At 46.3% G+C, this 22680-nt stretch overlaps 1 protein-coding gene across 4 annotated transcripts in view; it reads right to left on the bottom strand.

Moving 5' to 3' along the window:
* Positions 1–773: 773 nt before the first annotated feature.
* Positions 774–22680, bottom strand: part of CYFIP2 (cytoplasmic FMR1 interacting protein 2) — a 56622-nt gene continuing 34715 nt past the window's right edge. For 3 of the 4 annotated variants that reach the window (XM_063349597.1, XM_063349599.1, XM_063349596.1), the window contains exons 24-31: positions 16650–16793; positions 15031–15121; positions 14199–14329; positions 11000–11072; positions 10392–10486; positions 6187–6425; positions 5521–5668; positions 774–4956 (exon numbers count right to left, since the gene is read on the bottom strand). In XM_063349597.1, the coding sequence (XP_063205667.1) occupies positions 4789–4956; positions 5521–5668; positions 6187–6425; positions 10392–10486; positions 11000–11072; positions 14199–14329; positions 15031–15121; positions 16650–16793 (1089 nt within the window). In that variant the 3' untranslated portion in view covers positions 774–4788. The remainder of the gene's footprint in view (positions 4957–5520; positions 5669–6186; positions 6426–10391; positions 10487–10999; positions 11073–14198; positions 14330–15030; positions 15122–16649; positions 16794–22680) is intronic. The other variant, XM_063349600.1, reaches the window with a different exon arrangement.

Here is a 22680-nt window from a genome sequence, read left to right as displayed (position 1 = left end):
CTTTCGAGTTTACATGAGGAATCATTACATTTTTATTTCTCTTAAGCTAGGAAGCTGTTCCCATAAGGAAACCTTGGGAAGAAGCTATGAAAGGGAACACCAGCTACAGTATTTTGTCTAGAGCTGATGAAGCACAGGTGCTCCGGCTCCTATACAGCCACATCAGTCGTTTCACTCTAATTCTTCAGCTCCCAGAAGGTCTTTTCCTCTCATTCCCCACCGCCGCTTCTGCGGTCAACAACCACGGCTGCCCCTCGGATGCTTTTAACACAAACCTATGAATGGTTTCAAATGGAAACTTGGGAAAAAAAAAAATAGCAAGGAAGAGTCTACTGGAATAAAAAAGGTCCCTGTTGAATTGACAAGGCTGTGGTAATGAGAGGAAATTAGCTCCTCAATTTAGCTTTGTTTTGAGTAAGGCCAGTCAAATTCTATTAAAAATAATTATGTAATTTTTCCTCCCCCAGCCCTCTTACAATACAACATGTTTTTCAAGTGAAAATTTGTTGTGGAAGGATGTTTTTTCTCAAAAATCATCACGTTTTTGATAGGAAAAATTGTTTGCTTGTTTTGGTGTTGGCCACAAAGCTTCATATTTTTTTCTTTAGTTTTGATAACAGTTCCTTAATTTCTTTTTCTTTGGTTTTGACAAAAGCTCAACATTTTTATCAACAAAATGCTGCTGTTATTCCCCTTAGCTTTTTCTTCGTGCCAGGTGCAATCGGAGGCTCTCCCTAAATAATAGTTATCACAACAATGATGACACCACAAGGTAAAGTCTGCCCATTTCAGGAATGAGCCCAATTTTTATTTCTCTTCATCACAAAAGTCATCCCACATTTGTTGTACACACTGTTGGTTGCTGTGTTACGGGACATATCACCATGTACCAGATGCTTTACTCTTGCAGAAGCATTTCTAATGGAGATGGCAGCTTCTGTTAGCTGAATTTTAGAACAACAGCAAAAAATAATAATACAAAACCAAAATATCATCTTCAGCTGCATAGCAAATATGGATCAAAAATTTAACACTGTTATCAGATCACGAGCGTAAATATACCTCACCATAAATAAAATTCATTGTACAAAATAACTCAAGCAGCTTTTCATACAAATATGGTACATTTGACAAGTTTTTGAGAATATTTCCTTGGTTTTTTACACCTTCAATTATCTTTTTTTTTTTCTTTTGTTCTCAAACACACATGAACCTACCGGACTGGAGTAATGCAGGAGAAAAAGGACTAACGTGTTGTTCAATGCTAGTAAGTGCTGTCAGAGTTTAAAAGGAAAACCACTGAAGTGCTGAGCTTGAACTAGTTTGCTTCCCCTTTCTATTGTATCATTGAAAGTCAAGTGTAGCATCATCCAAGAAAGGCCTGTGCACTGCCAATAGTCACATTTTACAATGTCAAAGCCGGAGGGAACGTTAAAATAACCTGGTCTGACTTCATTTGTGACACAGGCCACCCTTTCTTCCCCCCACAATTCCTGTATCGAGCCAACAACTTGTCTTTGAAGTAGACATTCCAAGTGGTGGCTGGTAAATCCTGGGGAGTTTGCAGACTACTTCAGAGTAAGCAGGAAAATGTAGGGAAAAAAGCAAGCCCATGGTCAGTGGACTTAAAAGCATCCAGACAGGGGTCCTCATTTCCCTAGGAAAAAATAAATTAGGGGTCTGCAGACTGTAAAAGGCCGAAAACTCAAGGATTAGAGCATATCTGCAAGGAAGACGCCCAAACTCAGCGGAAAGTCTGCAAGTGGGGAGAGTATGCCTGACCCTGGGGCAACCTGTTACTGTTTAGCCCGACTGTTACAAATTTGCTGCCTGTTTCCAATAACAATTGTGACATGAAAAAAAGGACAGAAGGAAAAAAAAATATCCATTTTCCTGGAGTTCTTTAAAGACCTAAGCCTGGATCTCTTTCTCATATACAATCAAGGAGGGTTAGAGAACTGAAGCTAAAGACTATTTGCATCCTTTAGATAATAAAAGGACAAGAACATCAAATCTCAGAAATGAAGACCATAAGATTATTCCTAGCTGATATCTCATACTACTTGAGCAACAAGGCAAAACATCTGCATACACTCTACAGTCAAAAAAACACTTTACATTTTGTTCATGCACTTTGGACGTTTTGTTCAAAAAATTTCAGCCCTCGGAATCCGAAGGGATTTTTGCCAGCAAATCTGAGGGCAACAAAAAGATATCATTTACCTGTTGTTTCAAGTACACGCAACTGTGTTTTGCGGGGTTTCAGAGAATTATTATGGCAAAACTACAGCAAAAGAATGTAAAGTGTTATTCATGTTTAGGTAAAATATTTCATGACTCACTCCAGACCTAAACAGATGAAAAGTGCCATTAAAATTCACCTTACCATATCCTGTTTTGTCTAGGTAGCTGAGACTGGGCCATGTGGTACAGTTCATCCTTCTGTGTTAACTTCTTGCTCATGCTGGTTTCTGAGAAGGCTTCAACATCCCATAATGTCTCAGACGCAGTAGGACATTTAATTTGTGCTGTGCCCAGAGGTGGCTCCGAGAGCCAGACAGGGACTTGTGCCACCTTTTCAGCAACACTTTCATACCAAAATAACAAGCACTTACTATTTAGGTCAGGAAAAATAGGATCTTGATTGGATCTAGCTTCCTTGTATCTTGTTTTCCACAAAAAATAAAGTGCTTGATTCTCCTCTTCCTTTTAAAAATATATATCTGTAGATACCCTCGCTCCAGTAGTGTAGAAGTGTTGGAAAACGATGGAAAACCAGAACTGGCATCCTTAGTGGAAGAGTAAATAGAGAGCAAGAGCCCTGCGGTGTCATCAGGTCCCAGACGCTCTTCTGCTGCTCTTCCTCATGACACAGAGGGAACAACTGGCCTTGCCGGGCTGGGTCCTTCCCTGCCTCTCAAGGATTCCAGCCAGGCTTCCCGCGATTTCATTTTACTTTCAGATTACTGTGCCGCACAATTTCCTCCCTGCAGTTTAAATGTCTGTCGCAGTAATTAAAGGAAACTCAAGGTGTGAAAACGTCCAGCACTTTTCATGGGTGGGGTGTTTATTGATTATCAAGGGAGTAGGTGGTGAGTGGCTGGAAGAACAAATCCATCCCACCCAGCAAGATCTCCTCTTGCTAATAGCAGTGCGCTGGCTGTTGTTTCCTACTACAAAATACTCCAGCTGGGACATTTCTACTGATTAATTAGACCTTCCCTCCGAGAGAATAAATGCCCAGGCTCTGCCTTTTTAACATCTGTAAGAGCATGCAGTTTACAAGGCATGATGAAATGCAGGGAAGAAATACATATTATCACATCTGTATACTGTAACAGCAATTATCTGCTGTGACCTGGCTAAAGCTGAGAAATTAAAATATGGCCAGTGGTGAGGCTAGCATCACTTTCTCTTGGAGCATGTGGTTTGATCTCCTTTAACTTCAAGCACAAGTTTTGTATCACTTCAATGATACTACTGAGGGGAAGCGGGGAAGACCATGAGTTACAAAATTCTCCTTGAAGTTCCTACTGAATTTGTTCTCAATATCCAGGGATCTTAGATTAGCTGAGTGGGAAACTCCAGTGTTCCCTCTGAATGCTTCTGAGCCTGGAAAATTCTGGGTTTTTCTAATGCTCATCCTGTATTTTACTTTTTCTAAACAAACACATCCTTTCTGAGTGATGGGAAGTTTCCTAAGCCCTGCTGATAAGTCACCATTCTCTGAAGAAAGATATTTGGTCGCTGTGCCACTAAAAGAAGGGAAAATAGCATCCCAGAACATTATGCAAATTACACATCCCAGCTCTCATCCTTGGCTGAAGATCAAAGACAACGTATGGTCAAGGAAGCTACACCTGTCTCCTGTCAGGACCAGTGATTAATTCCACCCAAATTAATATGGTCAAGTGCACATTCAAATTCAAAGTGCACATTCAGCCTTTTCCGTAGTCCGTAAGAAATCTTGTTTAGTCCATGGAAGATGTGTCTTTGGGGGAGAACCCTTTGCATTAAATAAGTGGATGTCCCATAGCAGGGAAAAAGCCAGGCTGTTTTCTCTTTCCCCAGCTATGAAGTGTCGAGGAGTTATTTGGCAACTACATCATTGCTATTGTGAAATCCTTGTGCCAAAGCTCCCTGTAAAAGACGCTAGAAAAGCCAACGCCTGGGCAGAGAGCAGGAAGCCAGCCCCAGCCTGGGGCACGCAGCCATCCCAGACCAGCCCAGCATGGCTCTTCTGCGCCCGGCGCTTGATCCTCAGGGTGCTGCCACAGGTGACGTCCTGCCTTCATCCCTTCTTCCCCCAAAGAGTGGATCAGGGGCTTGTCTTCAGACCCTCCTGCTCCACGGCTGGTGGCACATGGCACGGCAGGGATCAATTTACCCCATTGCTTCTGCGGTGGGAGCGGGCTCCCAGCGTCGTGGAAGCACGGAGCTCTTCCACCAGGACCCCCACACGTGGGGCTGCAGTATGGCTTCAGAGTGATGTGTTCGACTGGATGAATCACAGGGAAAAACCGGACCACTTGATGGAAGAAAAGCACATTTTGCCCGCCCGCCCCCACCCACCCCCAAGTCTGAAAGCTACAAGTAAAACCGATCACAGGGATGGTACAGAAGAACATGCACTCAAACAGGGCCGGATGGGAAGATGCGTCCTCATGTGTAGTAGGCATACCCAGTCTTACTTTGTTGCCAGGTCTCACACCGTTGAGTTTACCCCTCCCAGCTGTTCTGGGTTCAGTCCCTTCTCCCTTCCCAACCCGTGCGGGGTCCGTGTCCGCACTAGCAGGTGGTGGCCAGCGACTGGTGGATCGGGGGCTGGAAGCAGCGCACGTGCTCCACCGTGGAACTGTCTGTTTCCACCGACTTCATGTACTTGTTCAGGATGGCAAATATCTCATTGTTCAGGATCTGATACTTCCTGATCCTGTCGGCCATCTTCTTCAAGGGCTGGAACAATGGTGAGGGAGAAAAACAGCAGATGAAGAGACTCTTACATCATCTGACCTGCCAGAAAGTACCAGTACATCTGCCCTGCTGCTGAGAAACCCCTGCTAAAGCAAAGCAGCTATAACACGTGTTACAGTTCCACTTAGCACCTCCCAGGGACCGGTGACTCACTTCATTATAGGGTTTGATGACTCAAGGCAGAGCATTAACAAGGTCAGTGAGTGGTCCTAAGTTAACCGATCTGAAGTCTAGACTCCCAGCTGCTTATTGATAAAGCCACTGAGATCACAGGATGGTTACTGGAAATACCAGCTTCTCTGCTCCAGCTTCCTAACCCCAGGAAGAAAGTAAAAGCTTTGGGAGAAAAAGGATTTGACTGTCAAGCCAATTAAAACCTTGGCCTCTCTGCTGAGACTGCAGACGGAAATCTCACAGAGAGTGTGTCCAGTCTGAATAAGGCTAACACCGGGCATGGTTGTAATTTATCAGTTTGGACAAAGCAAGACAAAGCAGAGTGAGAAGTGTGCTGGTTTGGGTCCTTTGGGACCTCACCCTTCAACTTACCACATTTTTTATGATTTCATCCTTCCCGTCCTGCCTCTGCACCTTCAGCAGGTGGTAGCAGAAGTCAAAGAGGTCAAAGCGCCGTTGCTGTCCAAGGAGAACAATGATAGAGCAACCTGCCCAGTTTAGACCATCTCCAAAGCACTGCCTGGAAGGAGGACAGGATGATGGGATGGGGAGAGATGACAGGATAGAGTTAGGTAAGAGAAGTCCTACCATGGCACTAGGAACTTTCCTTGGTGAATTCCTAGGGAAATCAGATTCAGTCCTAATCCTAGAAAGTGGGTGTGGACCTAGAGAAAATGAACTCAGGAGGAGATACGCAGAATTAGACCAGGGCCAGGCTGTGCAGGGTGCATCACAGGGTATGATGGATGAGGACCTAGCCTCTGACTTGGGTTGTTGGCCCATCTACCCATCTCCTCCTGCATGTCACCTTGGGCATGTCCATTTACATTGCTCTTTTCCCCAGCTGTTCAGATAGAAAGCTCTCTGGGCATCTCTTCATATCCATGCACAACAAAGTCCTTTCCTCATGGACCCGTGTTCCCCCTCTACCTCTACACTGGCTGAGGCTATTGCTGCAGCTGAGGGCATCTCAGGGGCTTGCCGGCCCCACTAGCTCGTGAGTGGTGCTATCGGCAGAACTGACCGACGGACACTCACTCTGCAGTGAACTCGTTGGTGCCCACGGGGATGCAGTACACAAACTGCATGGCGCTCCAGAGCCGGTGAAACTCCACGCACTCGTCCACGTGCATGACCCCGTTTGTTGGGGGTGGCCCACGCCAGATCGGGTCCTGCAGGTAGCTCCTAATTCGCGTCAGGATCACCTCGAACATGGACAGCCCGCAGCATAACCGCTCCTTGGTCAGCAAGTCACCCTCCCGGGCGATGGCTATTTGCTGAGGAGGAGGACAACCAAAGAAACAGAAGTGACAACGTAATACAGATGGACCTTCTCACTGGACTTAATGCTTCCCGGTCTCCCCGGCTCTTTCCAAGTTAACACAAATCCCATGCAAGGTCCAACCTTACCTCTGATGGCTGCTCCCATGGCACTCCCCACCAGAGAATACTCATCCCTCAAACAGAAGAAGACTTAATATGGTGCCTAATTATATTTCACCAAACTAAGCATCTTTTTGAAATAAATATGTACGTCAGAAAGCAAAAGTTGAAGGCAAAGCTCTGATCAGAAATACTGATCCTTAATTTTGCTAGTATGCTGTTCTGTTCTGTTAGTGCTACTCAGTGTTGCTGGGTTTAATTTCATGATTTCTGCAGATTATGAAAATAAACCAGGAGAGAACAGGGACATTTGGCGTCCCAGGACACTTCCCATTGCCATCATCTCTTTAACATGTAGATATAGCCTATGGCTTTCTTGGTTTCTTTTGTAGTTTGGGTTAAAAAGCTCTGAGGAAGATGAGAAGCCACCGGAACCTTAATACTGGAAAACCTGTAGTTTATAAGTCAAACGGAATGTGGAAGCTTTACGTGTGTGGAGAATTTCTGTGACATCCCCACTCAGAATCACATGTACAATTCTGGAATGGCCCCACTGGATGGAGTTCATTTGGCTTGCACGCTAGAGGGAAATTAAAAGAGAACTGACTTCATTTCAGCCCCACTGCTCCCCCAGAAAGACAAAAAAAAAAGGGGGGGGGAATTTTAAAAAATTAAGCAAGGCCTCCCCCCAGCAGGGGAGCACCGACCCCACAGAGCTCGCTGAGCGGGGCTGGGGTGCAGGCGTGGAGTTTGCTCGCTGCCCTGGTATCCTCTCAGCTGCCCCATTTCTTGCCATTTCCAGCGGCATTACTGACTCCTCTTGGCGGCGCTGCCAAAACTAACAGGGGAAAGGGCAGCCGAGTGCTGTTCGAGTTGTGCCGCGGCTGTGGGAGGCTCCGGCTCTGCCGTGCTCACCCCGGTGGGCGAGCGGCTGCCACGGCACCCCGACCCCTCAGGAGGAGCCTTTTACCCCTCTCACCGCTTTGGCAGAGGCATGCAGAGCAAGCGTGACGCTTACTGACCGCCCGCCTATCCCAGAGGACTTCCTGGAGCTTTGAGCAGTTTTTAAGCATTTGCTCCATTTCCAGCTTCCCTGTAAATGTCTATAAAAACGTCATCCCGACCAGAATCACGGTGGGGGCTCAGAGCACCTGCTACAACGGGCAGGCACATGTCCTGGCCAGACATTAAGAGCATGAATTATGCTCAGTTTACTTGGGTGATCTTTATTCCATTCAAAAACACATGAATGTGCCTGCACGTCCCCTTTCCTGACTATTAGTTTATGCTGGCTGTAACCTAAAGGATTTTTAGTTTGGTGGCTATTGACATTAGAAGCGTTAAAACTCCTGCTTGTGCCGCAATTTCAAGGACGTTCTGGGAACCTTGGATCAATTAATGTTCAACTAATAGCAAATATTAAGGGAAAGCTGTACTGCTGTGCAGAGGCCAGATTGGGTCTCGGATCCCTAGATTTGTTAAACGCAGGAATGATATCACCAGTTTCACTTGCATATGTTTGCTTAGCAAGTAAAGATTTATTTTATCCAGCTTGTTTTTATAGCTAAAGGCTGTACACTTTCCTCCCCGGCTCCAAACTCTTATGGGTACAGATTAGTATCTGCACACACTAGTCCATGATGGCAAAATGGGGACAGAGAAGAAGTAAAGCTACTTCACATATAAAATAGGTGTTAGCATTACTGTTTGCTAAGATATAGTGGTAGAACAAGTACTTTTGAGAACAAACTAGTCCGATGATCTTAGTATACTGTTTCTGAGGAAACCTTACTCTAGAAAGGGATGTACCTGGCTTTCAAAGGATGTAGTGCCACTCGGTTACACACATTCGCAGACAGAATTTGGTTCTAAAATTCATCACCCTAAGACCAGTCTCTTATTATTACGGTGAGGTAGATATTTAACATGGTGAAGGCATCTGGAGAGCTATGAGTCTTGTGGCCAGATCTGCCTCACTGTCTGGGGTCCCACTGGTCTCTAAGGTCAGGAGAGGAAGGGTGCTCTCTAGGTAAATTGTCGAAGGATGCCACTGCGCTGGCTCTACTATTCCTTCTGTCTTCAAAATGAAAGGCTCCTATTATTTCCAATGAAAAAATTAGATTAACTAAGCACTTTTGAAAATCTCTTACTAAATAACCTCTATGATCAGCATTAAAAGGGAGAGGATTCCTTTAATGAACCACTTTGACACCCCCACCCCCCGGTTCTTTATGAATCACCTAGCAAACAACTGCCTCTGGATTCCCAATGCAAAACGATTATTTACAACAGTCACTGACAGGTTTCCTGCCATTGCACAAATCCAGTTGTGCCATACCTCTTTTACAGCTTGTTAATTGGCAAGATTGCAAGTACCCAAAGCCTGCAAGGACTGATAGATCCCCAATAACTACAGCAGCCTCTGGCTCAGCCCCTTCACAGCACGTCATTAGACGAAATGCACAGGGCCACCTTTTGGGAGAGGCATCAAGCAGGCAACTTCTGCTCAGATTCTGGACAATTGCTAAAAGGCACTTATGCGTTCTGCAGGAAAAATATCCCATATGGCCTGTGTCCAAAACTGCATTTCCAAAATGCGTGTCCAAAACCGCATAAGGAGCAAGCTTAGAAGCTATGGAGGTACCTAAAGAAAGCGACTCTTGTGTTCATCTGAGCTCAAAAAAGATCCGGTACCCAACTGTGTGATGAATATGGGAACAGTTTACAGAAAAATTAATCTTTAGCGGGACATGAAATACCTTTTGTTCTCATCATCATCATCGTAACTATGGCAGAGATAAGCAACGAGTGGACTCTAATAGCAGCTTTCAATGATGAGTTTGCATGGAAAGAAGGAGAGAGAGAAAGACCAACACAAAGACACAAAAACACAGAGGTGAATTCTTTTTCTCGAGTGTCTCCTTTAAAAGGAAGCTGATGGGAAACGAGAGAAGTGTCTACAAAGTAAGACAAAGTCCTCAGTTATATGGCCGAATTTTTTTGTTTCATATGGATGCCAATGAAGCAAAGTTCAAAATGTCCTTGATCCATCAGAAAAACAAGACAAAAAATTAACAACTTTCTGCCTGCCATAGATCTGTCACCTCATACAACTGAGTGTCCATTCCATTACCTCGGCGGTAATTATAGAAAAATGGTCTTGATTCATTAATAATTTGAATGATTTTTATCCCATCAACCCCACTAAGCACTCAATGGAAGTTCGGCTATTGGTATCAATGGAGCTCAAATTTGGCGCATTACACTGATCAGTCTACAGAGATATTTTTAACAGTACTCAATTTCTGCACGAGAGATCTTTTCCAAGCTGAGACCCACCTCAAGAAAACACTTAAATGGAGCTGTAATTTTAAGCATGTGCTGAAGCTCTAAGCATGTGCTAGGAGGGAAACCATTCTCAGATGTATTCCTTGACAGGGATGAGCTTAAAAATATACCACAGTGCAGCCCTGAAATGGGATCCCCAAAAGTGATGGCAATTGGTTGAGTCAGGGACAGCCCTGCAAAGCTTCCCCTTGAACCACCCCAGCCATTCTCCATCTTTTTAAAATGGAGAAGAGTTTTTCAGAGTTGGTTTTCTTCAGAGCTGGCTTCTAGCACACTTGCCTTACAGCTCCCCGACAGCTCTCCAGACCAGAGGCAGCAACACAACATCTCTGGACCCACTCACAAATTTCTCTTCAAAGCGTCTGCTAGGGCAAGGATTCTGATTTTCTCGTCCGATTGATGTTTTAGAAAAAATAAAAAAATAAAAAAAGGATCACTCTCCCAAGGCCAAACAGGCCATCTGGGGAGTGCTATGAATTTTCAACAGCCATCCCTTTCAATGAAATCCTTACCTGCGGAGTGCCCAGCCTCTCTATTAAGGGAACCAGGTGAAGTGGGGCATACTTGGCTTCGAGACGCTTCATGCGCACCTCCAAGCGTTCTCCTTCTGTCAAGCGAGCAGCAAACAGTGAAATGAGAGGAGGAAGTGGAGACCCGCAATTTCCGCCGAGTTTGCTCAGAGCTGCCCCCCAGCAACCATCCAACGAGACTTTGGATCAGTGAGCCAAACCGACAGCAAATGAGGGAACCAGTGATGCAGAGAGGGGAGGGATGTGCGATTGCAGCCTCAGCAGCAGCTTCATCACACATGTCCAAAAGCATGTTCCTGTTACTGATAACTCCTGTTGAGACGGACATTTCATGCTGTCATTCTCCAAAGAGGCTGCAAAATGGCTTTAAAACCTTCAGGGAACCCCCAAACTGACTAAGGTTTCAGCCTGTAACTAGGCTACAGAAAATGCACCCTTGGCGTTTGTTTCCACCTGACTTTTGGCTGTATCCGCTTATCTGTTTTGAGGGGGAAGCAGGGCCAGAACTAATCCTCAGCAGAAATGAGAGAGAAACAGCTTCTGGGCAGAGACCTCTGAGTCTGTCCACTGCTTCCCTCTCAGCTTCTTACCTTTGATGTAGACCCTGGGCAAAATATTTTGGAAGGGAGCAGCATGCAGCAAATCACAAACTTCTTCCTGGGACTGAGGCAGGAAGAAAGAAAGATAAAGTAAGTTAAAAAATACCTACAGGGGTTGAGTGTATGGCTCAGGGACCTGGGCAACACTACAACAATTCATGTCCATGGCATCTATACAAATCCAACCCATCTCAGTAGTAACTTCAACAGCTTGAACCTAAATGAACTAAAACTAGAAGAAATACCTCTCAACTTCACCAGGAAGTTTCCTTAACTCCACTAAGGTACTTCCTGCCCGTACAAGGCCAGAGCTTTATGTTTATTTTCCATCCCACTTACTAACGCTGCAAGTAAGAGAGGATAAAGAACATGGAGGTTTCAGTTTCATCTTACCCCGATGAGTTCCTGCAGTTTGTTTTTACAGAGAGTGCCCAGGTGGAAATTACCCTTTGGCTTAGTTATTTTAGGATGTGTACATGTAAAATACACTGATGCGTTTTTTATGCAAATATACTATTGCAAATAGGTACATAATAAGTTGATCTGAAATTATTTGGTTGTTCATATGGTGTTCTCAGCCAGTGCCATCAGACCAGAATCCCAGTGGTGTAGGCACCAGGGAGAATAATACAGAAGTCCAGAGAGGAATAACATCATGAGATGCCACCCGAGAGAACGCATGCCGATGCACTTGAGAAAAAATAATCCCAAACACAGATGCACAAGGAGGAGAAACCTAGAAATAGGCAGGTGGAGACTGAGGAGCGATGGCTGACAATACATCGTATACGAGTCTGCAATGGGAAACAGCAGCAAGGAAACCAAAGCTGTTCAACACAGAGGCATTGCGTCACAACAAGGCATTCGTTTGCTCCTACGGAAGTCTAGTTCTTGGTCATGCTTTCACTTCTGAGCTTACTGTAGAGATTTAGACACACTCGAAAGCAGGTCATGACAGCGCAGCAAAAAATATTCGGGGGCCAGATGGAATGACTGGGCTGGGTCTGTTTGGGATGCACGGGTGGATACCCCCCCTTCCAGCCGAGAGGGAGAGGACAGTGTAGCATGAAGCTGCAGGAGGCTGTGCCGGCACATGGACGCTGGGATGAGAGCGAGTTTGTGGGAGTGCAGTTTGTGACACAGTGCTGGAGGGACAGGAACAGCCTGGGGTCCCTCCATGGGCAGAGAGATGCTGATGCTGCCGGTGTGTGCCTATCACCTTGGTTATTTTGTTTGCAAAACACTATTAGTTCCTTGATGAACGTTCTTTCACTGCTGTTTTGCTCTGATAAAGGGAGTATTTTCACCATTTGCAGCCTGCGTTCACCTGATAACTGCCCCCAAATTAGCCATGTTATTAATAGATCTCCTCCCCAAGGCCCATTACCTGTGAGTAAAAATTCTGTGTAGAAATTTAGTCCCAAGCAACCCCTCATTCCTCAAATTTAAACAATAAAAAGGGGGTAGAATGGAGCAGACTGTGCATCTTCAGCAGTCTCTGCCAGCAAACACCACCAGCCTTAGATCGTTCTGACAGCTACGAAGATAACTGCACCGTAAAAGCGATTGCTCTGGCTGCGTAAGAGCTCCATTAGAGGGAAAATCTTGTTACGTGATGTCTCTACGCATCTGACATCTTCCAGTGAGCAAGAACCAGTGCCCACTGCGTGCAAAATGGCTTTATATTCTGTTTCTATATGGAAAAACTGGGGATCAGAGAGGGAGAGTCTGGCTGGCACAGAAAGTGGGCAGATGTGGATTTTGATGGGCAGTCTTCCTAAAACCTTCCCCAAATTCTCACCATCTTCTTTTCTTTATTTTCTGCTATTCTAAAATGCCAGTATCCTGCTGATGTACAGCTCCTGGGACTGGAGGAACATTTTTGCATCGAAATGAAGGATTTCTAAAAGAAACCACCATGTGTCCCTTAAGTGTCCATTTAAAGATGGGACAGAAAAGGCAAATGCAGTACATCTAGCATAAAATCCAACACTGAGAACAGCAGAAAGCAGTGACGAAGCCACAAAAGGAACAGAAATTGCCAGGACATAGCTGGCAAATCTGGCCATTCTATAAAATAAAGCCAAGCTGCTAGGTGACATACATCTCTCTAGTGTTCTTAATCTTAGGCAACTACTGCTTACTGAATGTGTTTGATACATCGTATCAGGATCTAAAAGTCTCTACACTTCGGGTTAAAATGCAAAGGCAAGGGTAGAAATATCCATTTTGAGGACACGCAGAGATTTTCAGTTTTCCCTGTGCTCTATGGTTGGATAAAACTTGGAATCTTTGAACTTCTGGTCTTGCTCTGAACCAAACCTTCTGGCTTTGCTTGGAAATCCCATCTTATGCTAGGGAAGTCTTTCTGAAATATTTGTGGAAAAACTGAAACAACCCTGCCAAAACCATTATGACATGAAGTATGCACTTTGAAAGTAAAACTGTGTTGTTGAACACTCCTCAGTTGGCTTTAGGCCACACTGAGAGATAGATTCATTATGAAGTAGATTTATTGTGTGAGAAACTAGAAGCTATAGAAGATATGTGACACTCAGCCACAGCCTTTGCCCCATATCAGAAAGGGCATCCCATGAGCTGAGAGGCTGAGGGACTTGTGTGTGTACAGCACACTTGTGCAGGGGGCACTCCAGCTAAGGTGTCAGTGACGATAAGTCATAGCAAATATATCATCGGCTCTTCTGGTGTTTCCTTACTGTTGGATGGCTTTAGCCTTATCACCATTAGAATAAATCAGGATTGTTTTTATTGCACTGGCACCCCAAAAGAGCAGACGCTTCAAATCTACTTCTCACTGTACGAATATGTATATAACAAAGTGTTGATCCCTGCCCCAAAGAGCTTACAATCTAGAAATAAGCTCCAGTTGGTTTAATTTCTGAGAAGGACAAACATGGGGTAGCTTTGGGTCCAAGAATTAAATCTAGATCTTCCAGTATTCAGATTCTCCTTCAGCAACCCCAGATGCCAGTGACCAAGCGCCAATGCACACCATCCCCATGGACATGCCCACAGACCCCAGTAACACAGCCCCAGAGAGACCCTGAGCGCACGAGAAGCTGGAAAATAACATTTCCCAAACTCTTCTGCCGGAGAACCCATTTTCCACTTATACTCTTGAGCTGGCAATTTCAAGTACGATCTGTTGGTGCAGGGGGTTTTGCCTTACCAAAGCCTGCTCGATAAGGAGGCAGAAGAGAATGGCATTGCCCACTTCTCTGAGGCTCTGGAACACGTCGGTCTTCAGCTCTGCATACTCAATGATGTCCTTCAGCTGATGGTGGAAAAACTCCAGGATTCCTTAAAAGACAAGGAAGGACAGTCAGAACAGCGAGGGCAGAATCACCCTCCGGTAACTTGGATAAAAAGACAATCAGTGCCTGATGTTTCCTTAATCACAAATTGCAAGCTGTAAGTGCTAAATGGATAGACGGAGACTGGCACTGGGGAGAACTAGCACGCAGTGTCTTACCCTGCTCTCAGTGACCCTTGGGAAATAGGGAGTAATTAATATGAAGCCCTTGGATTTCCTAATCAGAGGAAAAAAGAGATTCAAGACTGTAACGGATGTCCTGGTGCTGGCTCCTGGACACCAGCCAGAGTTTCCCCGACCAGCCCAATGGCAGACTGCAGTCATGCTGCAAAAAAATCTTTCCATCAGCTAAGTAGAGCTTTTGAAAAGTATCAGCGAACCCACAGTAACAAAAGCTTACAAACTCCTGAAAACAAAACATAAGCTACCAGAAGACATTCCCTTATCAGTCAATCTGTGTGTTCAAAGGGAAATTTCTAACAGGAGATTTCCTGGAAAAGAACCCTATACTTTCCAGTGTCAAGAGCAAAGCAGCTGAAAGCGTGTCTCAGCGAGCCTGGCTGCACGTTACACTGGCATGTTGGGTGCCAAACCTTGTTTAATTATTAGTGTGTGCCTGAGTAATTGCTGTACCAACCCATGGGCGAGCTCTTGCTCAGACCGTTACGCATCTGTCTGTGGCACCCACCTGGAGAGCCATATTCATGTCTTGGCAAGCGGCATATCTTGGGCATTACTTCGATCAGAGTCTTCACATACTGCAGGATGGTGCCTTGTAACTGTTGGAGACAAAGGGAGGTTAAACTGGAATGATGGCTTCTGCTGGTGTCGCTTTGGAAAGAGGCTGGTTGTGGAAGGGTCCACATCTGACAGCACAGGATGACGCTTCAGCTGGCGTCCAAGAAGAACTTGCTGACTTTGGATATCACTCTGAGATAAAATTCAGCCCAAGTGCATGGAGTTAGACTGCTTTTACAGCTTCCTCCCAAATAATAAATCACAGCCGCATGGATTTTCGACTTCAAAATACAGCTTGCCGTGTTTGCATTGTTTGCAGCTGAAATCCAAACAAGGCTCAGTTTTTGATCCATCTGGACTTGTGCTCCTAACCCAAAACGCATTTCACCAGAGCTGCTAAAGGGGTCATTCCCCAGCACGGGAAATGTTCCTTCCACCTGAAGAACGATCACTAGATACTCCGAGTTCAAAAAAAGAATTTACAAGCATGTAGAACAAGTTTCTGATGTTTTGAACTCATATGGACAAGAGAAAAGTATATTTCTTAGTTAAAAGCGCTTGCTGCCATTTGGAGTTATACACCTGCATCCTGTAGATCCATTATGTGGGATTATGCACTAAATGCTATTTAGCCAAACATAAAATCTTTGTCTTTGTGCTGAATGCTGTCTAATCTTGCACACCAGCTACAGTATTTTCAACTAAGTGACACAAATTACATCTTCAGTAACGATGGTGCTTTACAATAGGGAAACTGGATACACGCTTGAAATTCTGTTTTACATTGCTTTGTTAGGCAAGTTCAAAACGACGTCATTGCAGTCAAAACAGAATTTAAATATTTATAAGGAATGAAAATAATCTTTTTTTTTGGTAGAAAAAGCATGATCTGAAAAATTATACGTTTTTGCGCACTCCCTCCCTCCTTTTTAATGCTGCGTATTGCTAGTTCCCTTAGGGAGCGCACGGGATCATTTCCCTGCAGACTTCACATCTGGCAGACTTCTCTTCTGACAAAGAGAGAACTAGAAAACAGATAGGGCAATTGGCAGCCTGTCTTCAAAATACTTGATGGAAACGGGCAGTATGGCTTGAACAGAGACTCACCTACAGCAGGAATTTTCTTATAAAGACTCAAAAGGTTGGTTTCATCAATTTTCCTGCCTGCTCTCTACTTTCCTGCAGCTCTCCAGGGGTTGTGGAGGTGAGACAGAGTGCTCTTGTGTTGAGCATGAGCACTCTTGAGCGTCCTGAAGGTCTCCCAGACTGCAGTACAGGCAGTGCTGATGGACCATGAGTGCCACCCCATCACTTCCCGGTGGCTTTTAGCAAGCAGTATGCCAGCTCCACCAGCCCCAGACGGGGGTGGCTGATCACTCCACCATCCCATGGGAATCAGTGGGATTCCTCGGCAACAGTGAAAACCACACTATTAATGCAAGTGTTTTAGTGTGGCTCAAGGGACACAAAGGTGCTGAGACGTGAACACCATGAACCCAAAGCCCAGGCTGACTGTCCAACCCGCGCCTCTTAAGGTTTCTCCATTGCCAGGGTTAGGCTCAGAATTACCAGGCTCTTGACGATCTTCAACAGCTCTTCCATGACCACTGCGATCCCTTGATAGCCAAGAAGCCTGCAGATCGTCTTGAAATGAGGTGGCCCCACAAAATTGCGGTAGGAGCTATAGATGTGACTGTAGGCAATGTTGAGAGGCTGAGAAATTAGAAGCACAATGACAGTTAGACAGGAGCATTTACCAGACCTGTAAGTAATTCTCTTATCGCAGTACTATCTTCTATCACTTCAAATAATTTTTAAGATAGAGAAGGAGAAATAACAATACCCATGATAATTCCCATTTCTTCTACCTAGTGTGGCAAAGAGGAGGTTGCTTTTCTTCCTACACAGTCAAAGCATATTCTAATCTCAACACACTGTCACATCGCAAGGTTTATTATCCTACTATATAGCAACACCACTTTCATTTCCGATGTAATTTACTCTCCCATGCATTCCCAATCAAGGATTTCAGTTCACTAGCCCTATGCCTCTTCAAACCTGAATTCTCCCCTTCTAAACCAAAAAGCCTTATATACAGGTAACCAGACCGTTTATTTTTCTATGGGCACTTGCTTTAAATGAGGCATATTAAGAAAAGTGGGAACTGCAGCATCTGAGCCTAAGGGCAGTTGGAAGAGAGACAGGGAAGGTCTTTTTTGCATCCTGCAAAGCTCTACATGAGCCTCTGTACTTAATAGACATCCCCATGGGACTGTGAAAAACCCCAGTCTAGGGAGAATAGTACCTGGGGCACTGGCCCCCAGCAAAATTTTAGCAGCAGAAAACAGAGGGTGAGTTCCAGGAACGTACTCTATCAGTGTAACCTTGGAAATGTGGAAATTGCTGCAATGTTTTGCACTGGAACATTTATAGGATCCATTTGGTGTGAGGGGAACAGAAGTAGGGGGAATTAATTCACTTGTGCGATCTGCAAAAAAACCACTGAAAATCAGATTTAGCTGAGACACCGCATGCGCGGCTCGGGCTCTGCAATGGAAGTGTTGGCATCATGACTCAGCCTGGCAGAGAAGGGCTGCAGTCTCCCCCCACGACATCTATAACAACGGCATCCTCAGTAAACAGCAACAAAGCACGTTCTTGAAAAGACTCTGGCACGTAGTGCCCCTGCCAGCCAAACACAGATAAACCCCCTGGCTCTTACTCACTGAAAGACCTTTCTTGAACAAGGATAAGAAAACAAATTAAACTGCATTCCCAATGCACCGTGCAAGGCTGACTTCGCTTCTTGTGTGAACGCTGCGTAGCGGAGGCACGCTGCATCCTCACGGGCGGGGAGCTCGCGTCCCCGCGGCTGTCCCAGACCCCACTCTCCAGGGATTCCCTTCCCCGCCGGTAACGGGGCCAAGGGAGCGCAGGGACCAATGCACTGAGCTTGGGGTGAAAGGGAGCAAGTGCTGAAGCGGCAGAACAGGAGAAAGGTCTGTCTGTCCTCCAACACCGCTGCTCCCAGCAATGGCAATACAGCCAGCTGAAGGCTGCGGTTGTCCTCCGATTCTGACTCACTTCCTCGAGATTTGCTTTAACACTTCATTTGAGTTACTAATGGGTTATGAAGTCCTTTGCTAAGAAGCAGAAAAGTATTTTCTTTTGCTCTCAGGTATAGAATTTCACTGGACTGATGCGTTGATTACACTTTCACAGACTTGTCAGTTGCTTTAGTCAATTAATTAATTGCCCCTCATTTTGTAACAGCCCTGCTGCTCTGGTCCAGCAGCTTATTGCCTACTATAATTCACAGATGCTCTTTGAAAGAGCTAGGGAAAGATGACACAGTTAGAAAGTCCCCTGCTTTTGGTGAAACGCAATTTTACCTGGTCCTGGTAGGTGAAAAAACCCCTTTAATAATACTATGTACAGAAAGGCTCCCTTGGAGGGTCTGTAGTGCGTTCATTCACAACATGCGTGAACCTTCTCTCCCATCAAGACTAAACAAAAGGGCCCTGAGCTTAGTACGGGCCAGAGTTTAAAAATTATTTAGGCAGATGGAAGCCTCCTGTCAAAGCTCCTTGGATGCCAGCTCCTGTTAAGAGAACTGCTCTTGAGCATCCTGCTTAGGCTTTTATCTCCATCCTCAGATAACCAAGTCTTTCAAAATCTGTCTGGTAGATGATGATCCAAAGCCACTAGATACACACGCTGATACATGTGAAAACCAGCAATAGTTTGTTTTCTAAAGTGAGTTTATTTAAACGCCAGGTGATGCCCGTCTGTAACGTTTGCCAAATGGCCGACAGCATCATCCCAGAGGGAAGCCAGGGCCAGGCCCAGCCCAGCCACGCTCCCACGGCGTTTTGTGGCTGTGGCTTTTGCGACGCGTCCATCCAGCCCCGGCACCTCCAGAAGGCGCCGTGCTGCAGGGGTGAGCCAGGCAGCCTCCCTGAGGCCCCTTCACCCTGGTATTTCCCCACGGTTCACAAACCAGTGGCCCATCCGGACTAGGGGGGAACTAAATGTCCCCATTTCAGTGGGGTCACGAATCCACGCTCATTTGTGGAAGCCTCTTTGCTGCTCACACAGCTAGGAGAGAGGTCTTCAGTCTGTGCACGTGCCATGGTCCCCTGAGATGGGCCACCATCAGTACCCAGATGTGGAGCAACTGGTCAGATTTTCCCCGTAATGGTGCCGAAATTTCGCTGTTCAGGCAGTGAGCAGCCGGTGCTGCCGCCCACCTCGCAGCATTCCCTTGCCTCTCAGCGGGATAATGGGGCGGGGGAGCTGCTTTCCAGCCGGCTTTTCCCTCAAGCGGGGGTCCCAGCAATAAGCCTGATTGGGAGAAGACATGTTTTAGGACGTGCATTGGCTGCAGATGAGCGGGATGATTCATCCCCGCCTGTCTGCAAGATGAGGTAGGTTCATCGAGCGCTCCGCAGAGCCACACGGCACATTAGCAGCAGGCTTGCGTCTAATAATAATACTCTGCCAGCAATTAAAAATATAACTCCATTTAAGGGTGAGATACACAGCTTGGGGTAAAGACTGTAGGATGTAAAAAATGACACCAGCGGGTATTTTAAGACAAAACAGCTGAAGGTACAAGCTGGCTGCACGGCACGGCTTGCTCCCCCATGCTGGGCGGCTGCTCCCACCCCCTCGGAGAGCCGGAGCAAAGCCCCCCCATCTCGAGAGGTTTTGCTGTTCTCAGGAGCAGCAGCTGCCAAAGGCACTGCGGAGGTTTGCCCCACCTTTGGTTTGGGGCCAAACAGGCAGGGTTTGGGGCCGGGAGGCTGTGAGTGCTGGCAGACGGGTTTGCAGCACGGGGCAGAGCTCCTGGTTGTCCCACCGAGCCCAGGTGTCCCACCCTGCGCCCAGGTCTTAGGGACAGCCATCCGTACTTGGGAGCTTATGAGGTTGTCAGGGATGCTCTGGAACGGATGCAGCAGCAAATGAAGCAAAACAAAACCCAGTTATCATTTCCATGTCTTTGAGCCTGTTGTTGGCCATCACCCAGGCCTGCCTGAGCTCACCTGAGGGACGGCAGAGAGGGTTTTATCTGATAAAATAGATCAGAGAGAGAGATAATAGACAGATAATGCTTCCTGTGCCAGAGCCCCCTTGGAAAAATGAAGAGCTAATGAAAGAGGAATATATTTAGAGACAAAAAAGGACTTGCACACAGCCCAAGACTCGTCCAGGCTCCTAGCCAACCTAACTTCAGTGTGACAGCTGAGAAAGTGAAAAACAATTCCGACCAGAATTGTCAGAGGAGGGTCTCTATGTCAAACAGCCTGAATACGGCCTGGTTCCTTCCCTTGCCACAAGGAACACTCACTCTCCCTATAAAGCTTTTACCATATTCAGCTCTATCAGCCGGTTGCTAAGGCTTTCATGCAAAAAAACCCCCATATTCCCTAGCTGGGATGGACAGGACATGCACAATGCAGCAGGGATGCATGTCTGTATCCCAATATACTGTATTGAGACTGTGTCTGTGTATATTCTGTGTGCAGAGGCTGTGCCAGTATATATTCCACGTCTCAGACAGTGCCTCGCTATACCGACTACCGATTTTCAGGGACTGCTGTTATTTACAAGAAGCCGATGGCCGCGGCAGGCCAGGTAGCACAGCCCAGGGGGGCGGTCGGAGGGGATCGGCAGCGCCCGCTGCCAACCCCTCCTGCAGCGACCACAGCTCCTCCAGGGCTCTGTGCTGCTGCTGCAGACGCGGCAGCAGAAAATAGAGCAGCTCCATCCCATTCACACGCCGTACTATTTTTACAAGCGCCGGCAGCACGCACCGTCCTTCAGGTTACATCTGCCTGCACGCTCGTTAAAAAAAGGGGGGCCTAATTCAACCGGGGGAGGGAAGGAGGGATTTTGAGCGAGTCTGGCGTGACCCTGGGTCTGGCAGCGCCAAGCAAAGCAGAAGCATTCATGAAAATACATAAATGAAGCTCGATCTAAAGCGTTTACAGAGCTAAGAGTGGTTAACGAGCAGTAAGTAGCGGATTGCTGGTAATTTTGCAGCTTCTTTGTCAGAGACTTGGCAACCCGCTGTGTTTTATGTGTCTGAATGGCAGAAAATGGCTCAGTTTCTGCTGGCTATGGGAGCGCGCCCACGGTTTGCATCCTACAGTGAGGAGCAAGGGGTCCCAGGCTGGGCCAGAGCCGGGTCCACCTGCAGGTACGGGGAACACCAGAGCTGGAGCAGTCCGGGCACTGGCGTGGTTTTGGCATCTTCTCATCCTGTGAAACGAGAATTTCAAGCTCATCACCAGGGTAAACTGATCCAAGCTTGATCTTGGGAGCAGGTAACACCAACACCACTGAAAGCTTTGCTGCGGTTTCCTTCGAGCTAGCGGGACTGATCACTGCATGGAGAAAGGGTAGCAGGACCCTTTGCTGGCCCAATCCAGCTATTCCTGTTTTCCTCGGTTTCCTCTCTTCCTGCTAACACATCTTATTTGTGAACAACTGAAATTTAATTTCAAAGCAACTGTGAACATTGATAAACTCAACAACCCAGGCGCTATAAGAAAGTGGTTCTCTCACGAAAACATTACCACCTTGTGTAATCCACCTTTCTGAAGCACGGATTTGTATCCCCAGCTCTCTCCCTGCAGGCAAGGATGCACTTTACTCTCAGCATGGGACCAGCTAAGAGCTCTCTATCCCCCAGCTCCTGTAAGCAGGACCCAGCCACGTAAACAGCAGGAAGCCACCTGGGAGCACTTTCATTTCCATCCTTGCCCATAATTACTTTCATCTCTGCTCCCATTTTTCAGCTCACTGGCAGCTGCAGCTCACTCACAGAGACAGAAGGGAATACAGATCTTGGAAGACAAACCCAAACCATCCAGAATTGCAAAACGTAAATCAAAAGCAAGGGTCACACATACTCCCCAGGCTTGGAATAGCCTCTCCTCATGCAATTTGCATCATCTCATCACTGTTGATATTTAGAAGATCTTCGAAACGTTGCAAGCACCTTTCCAGCAACAACATGGAATGAGTAACTCCAGAATCAGCATTAAATTCTTCTGGGAAAGTTCCTCTCTCAAATATATTTTGGCTGCAAGCAGCGGGTTACTTGTTCAGAGCCTCTCCTTCCCAGGCCCGTTGCCACATCTGTCCCCAGTGCCACTTCTGTCCCCTCAGGCTCGGGCTGCTCCCCTGAAAGCCGCTGGTGCTGGCTTTGCCTCTTCCTCCTGCCCTCTCACCAGACTGACAGGGGACATCCCCGAGTTGTCTGTAAGGCAAGGTTATTAATCGAAGCGCCCATCTTAATCCCATTGGGAGTTCAGCAGGAGGTCGAGGTCTTTGAAAACCCAGTTCCTACTCCTGCCACACAGCTTAGAAAAAAATTAAAAAGCTAATGGACTGCTGCAGCATTAGGGATGAAAAATCTACTGCTTGCTGGCTTTGGTTTAAAAGAGTAGTTTAAATGTGCAAGAAATCAGAGAATTAGAGACAAAGCCCCTGAGTGCTAAACTATCAATGGGTACCACAGCCCCGGACCCCGGATTTCACACCATGTGCCAACGTGTCTCTAAGCCCGGACCCTGCTGGGGGACAGTGATGG

The sequence above is a fragment of the Chroicocephalus ridibundus genome, chromosome 11, assembly GCF_963924245.1.
Source record: "Chroicocephalus ridibundus chromosome 11, bChrRid1.1, whole genome shotgun sequence".
Lineage (NCBI taxonomy): Eukaryota > Metazoa > Chordata > Aves > Charadriiformes > Laridae > Chroicocephalus > Chroicocephalus ridibundus.
Note: the sequence above shows the minus strand (reverse complement) of the source record. Positions and strands in the feature narration are given on the sequence as shown.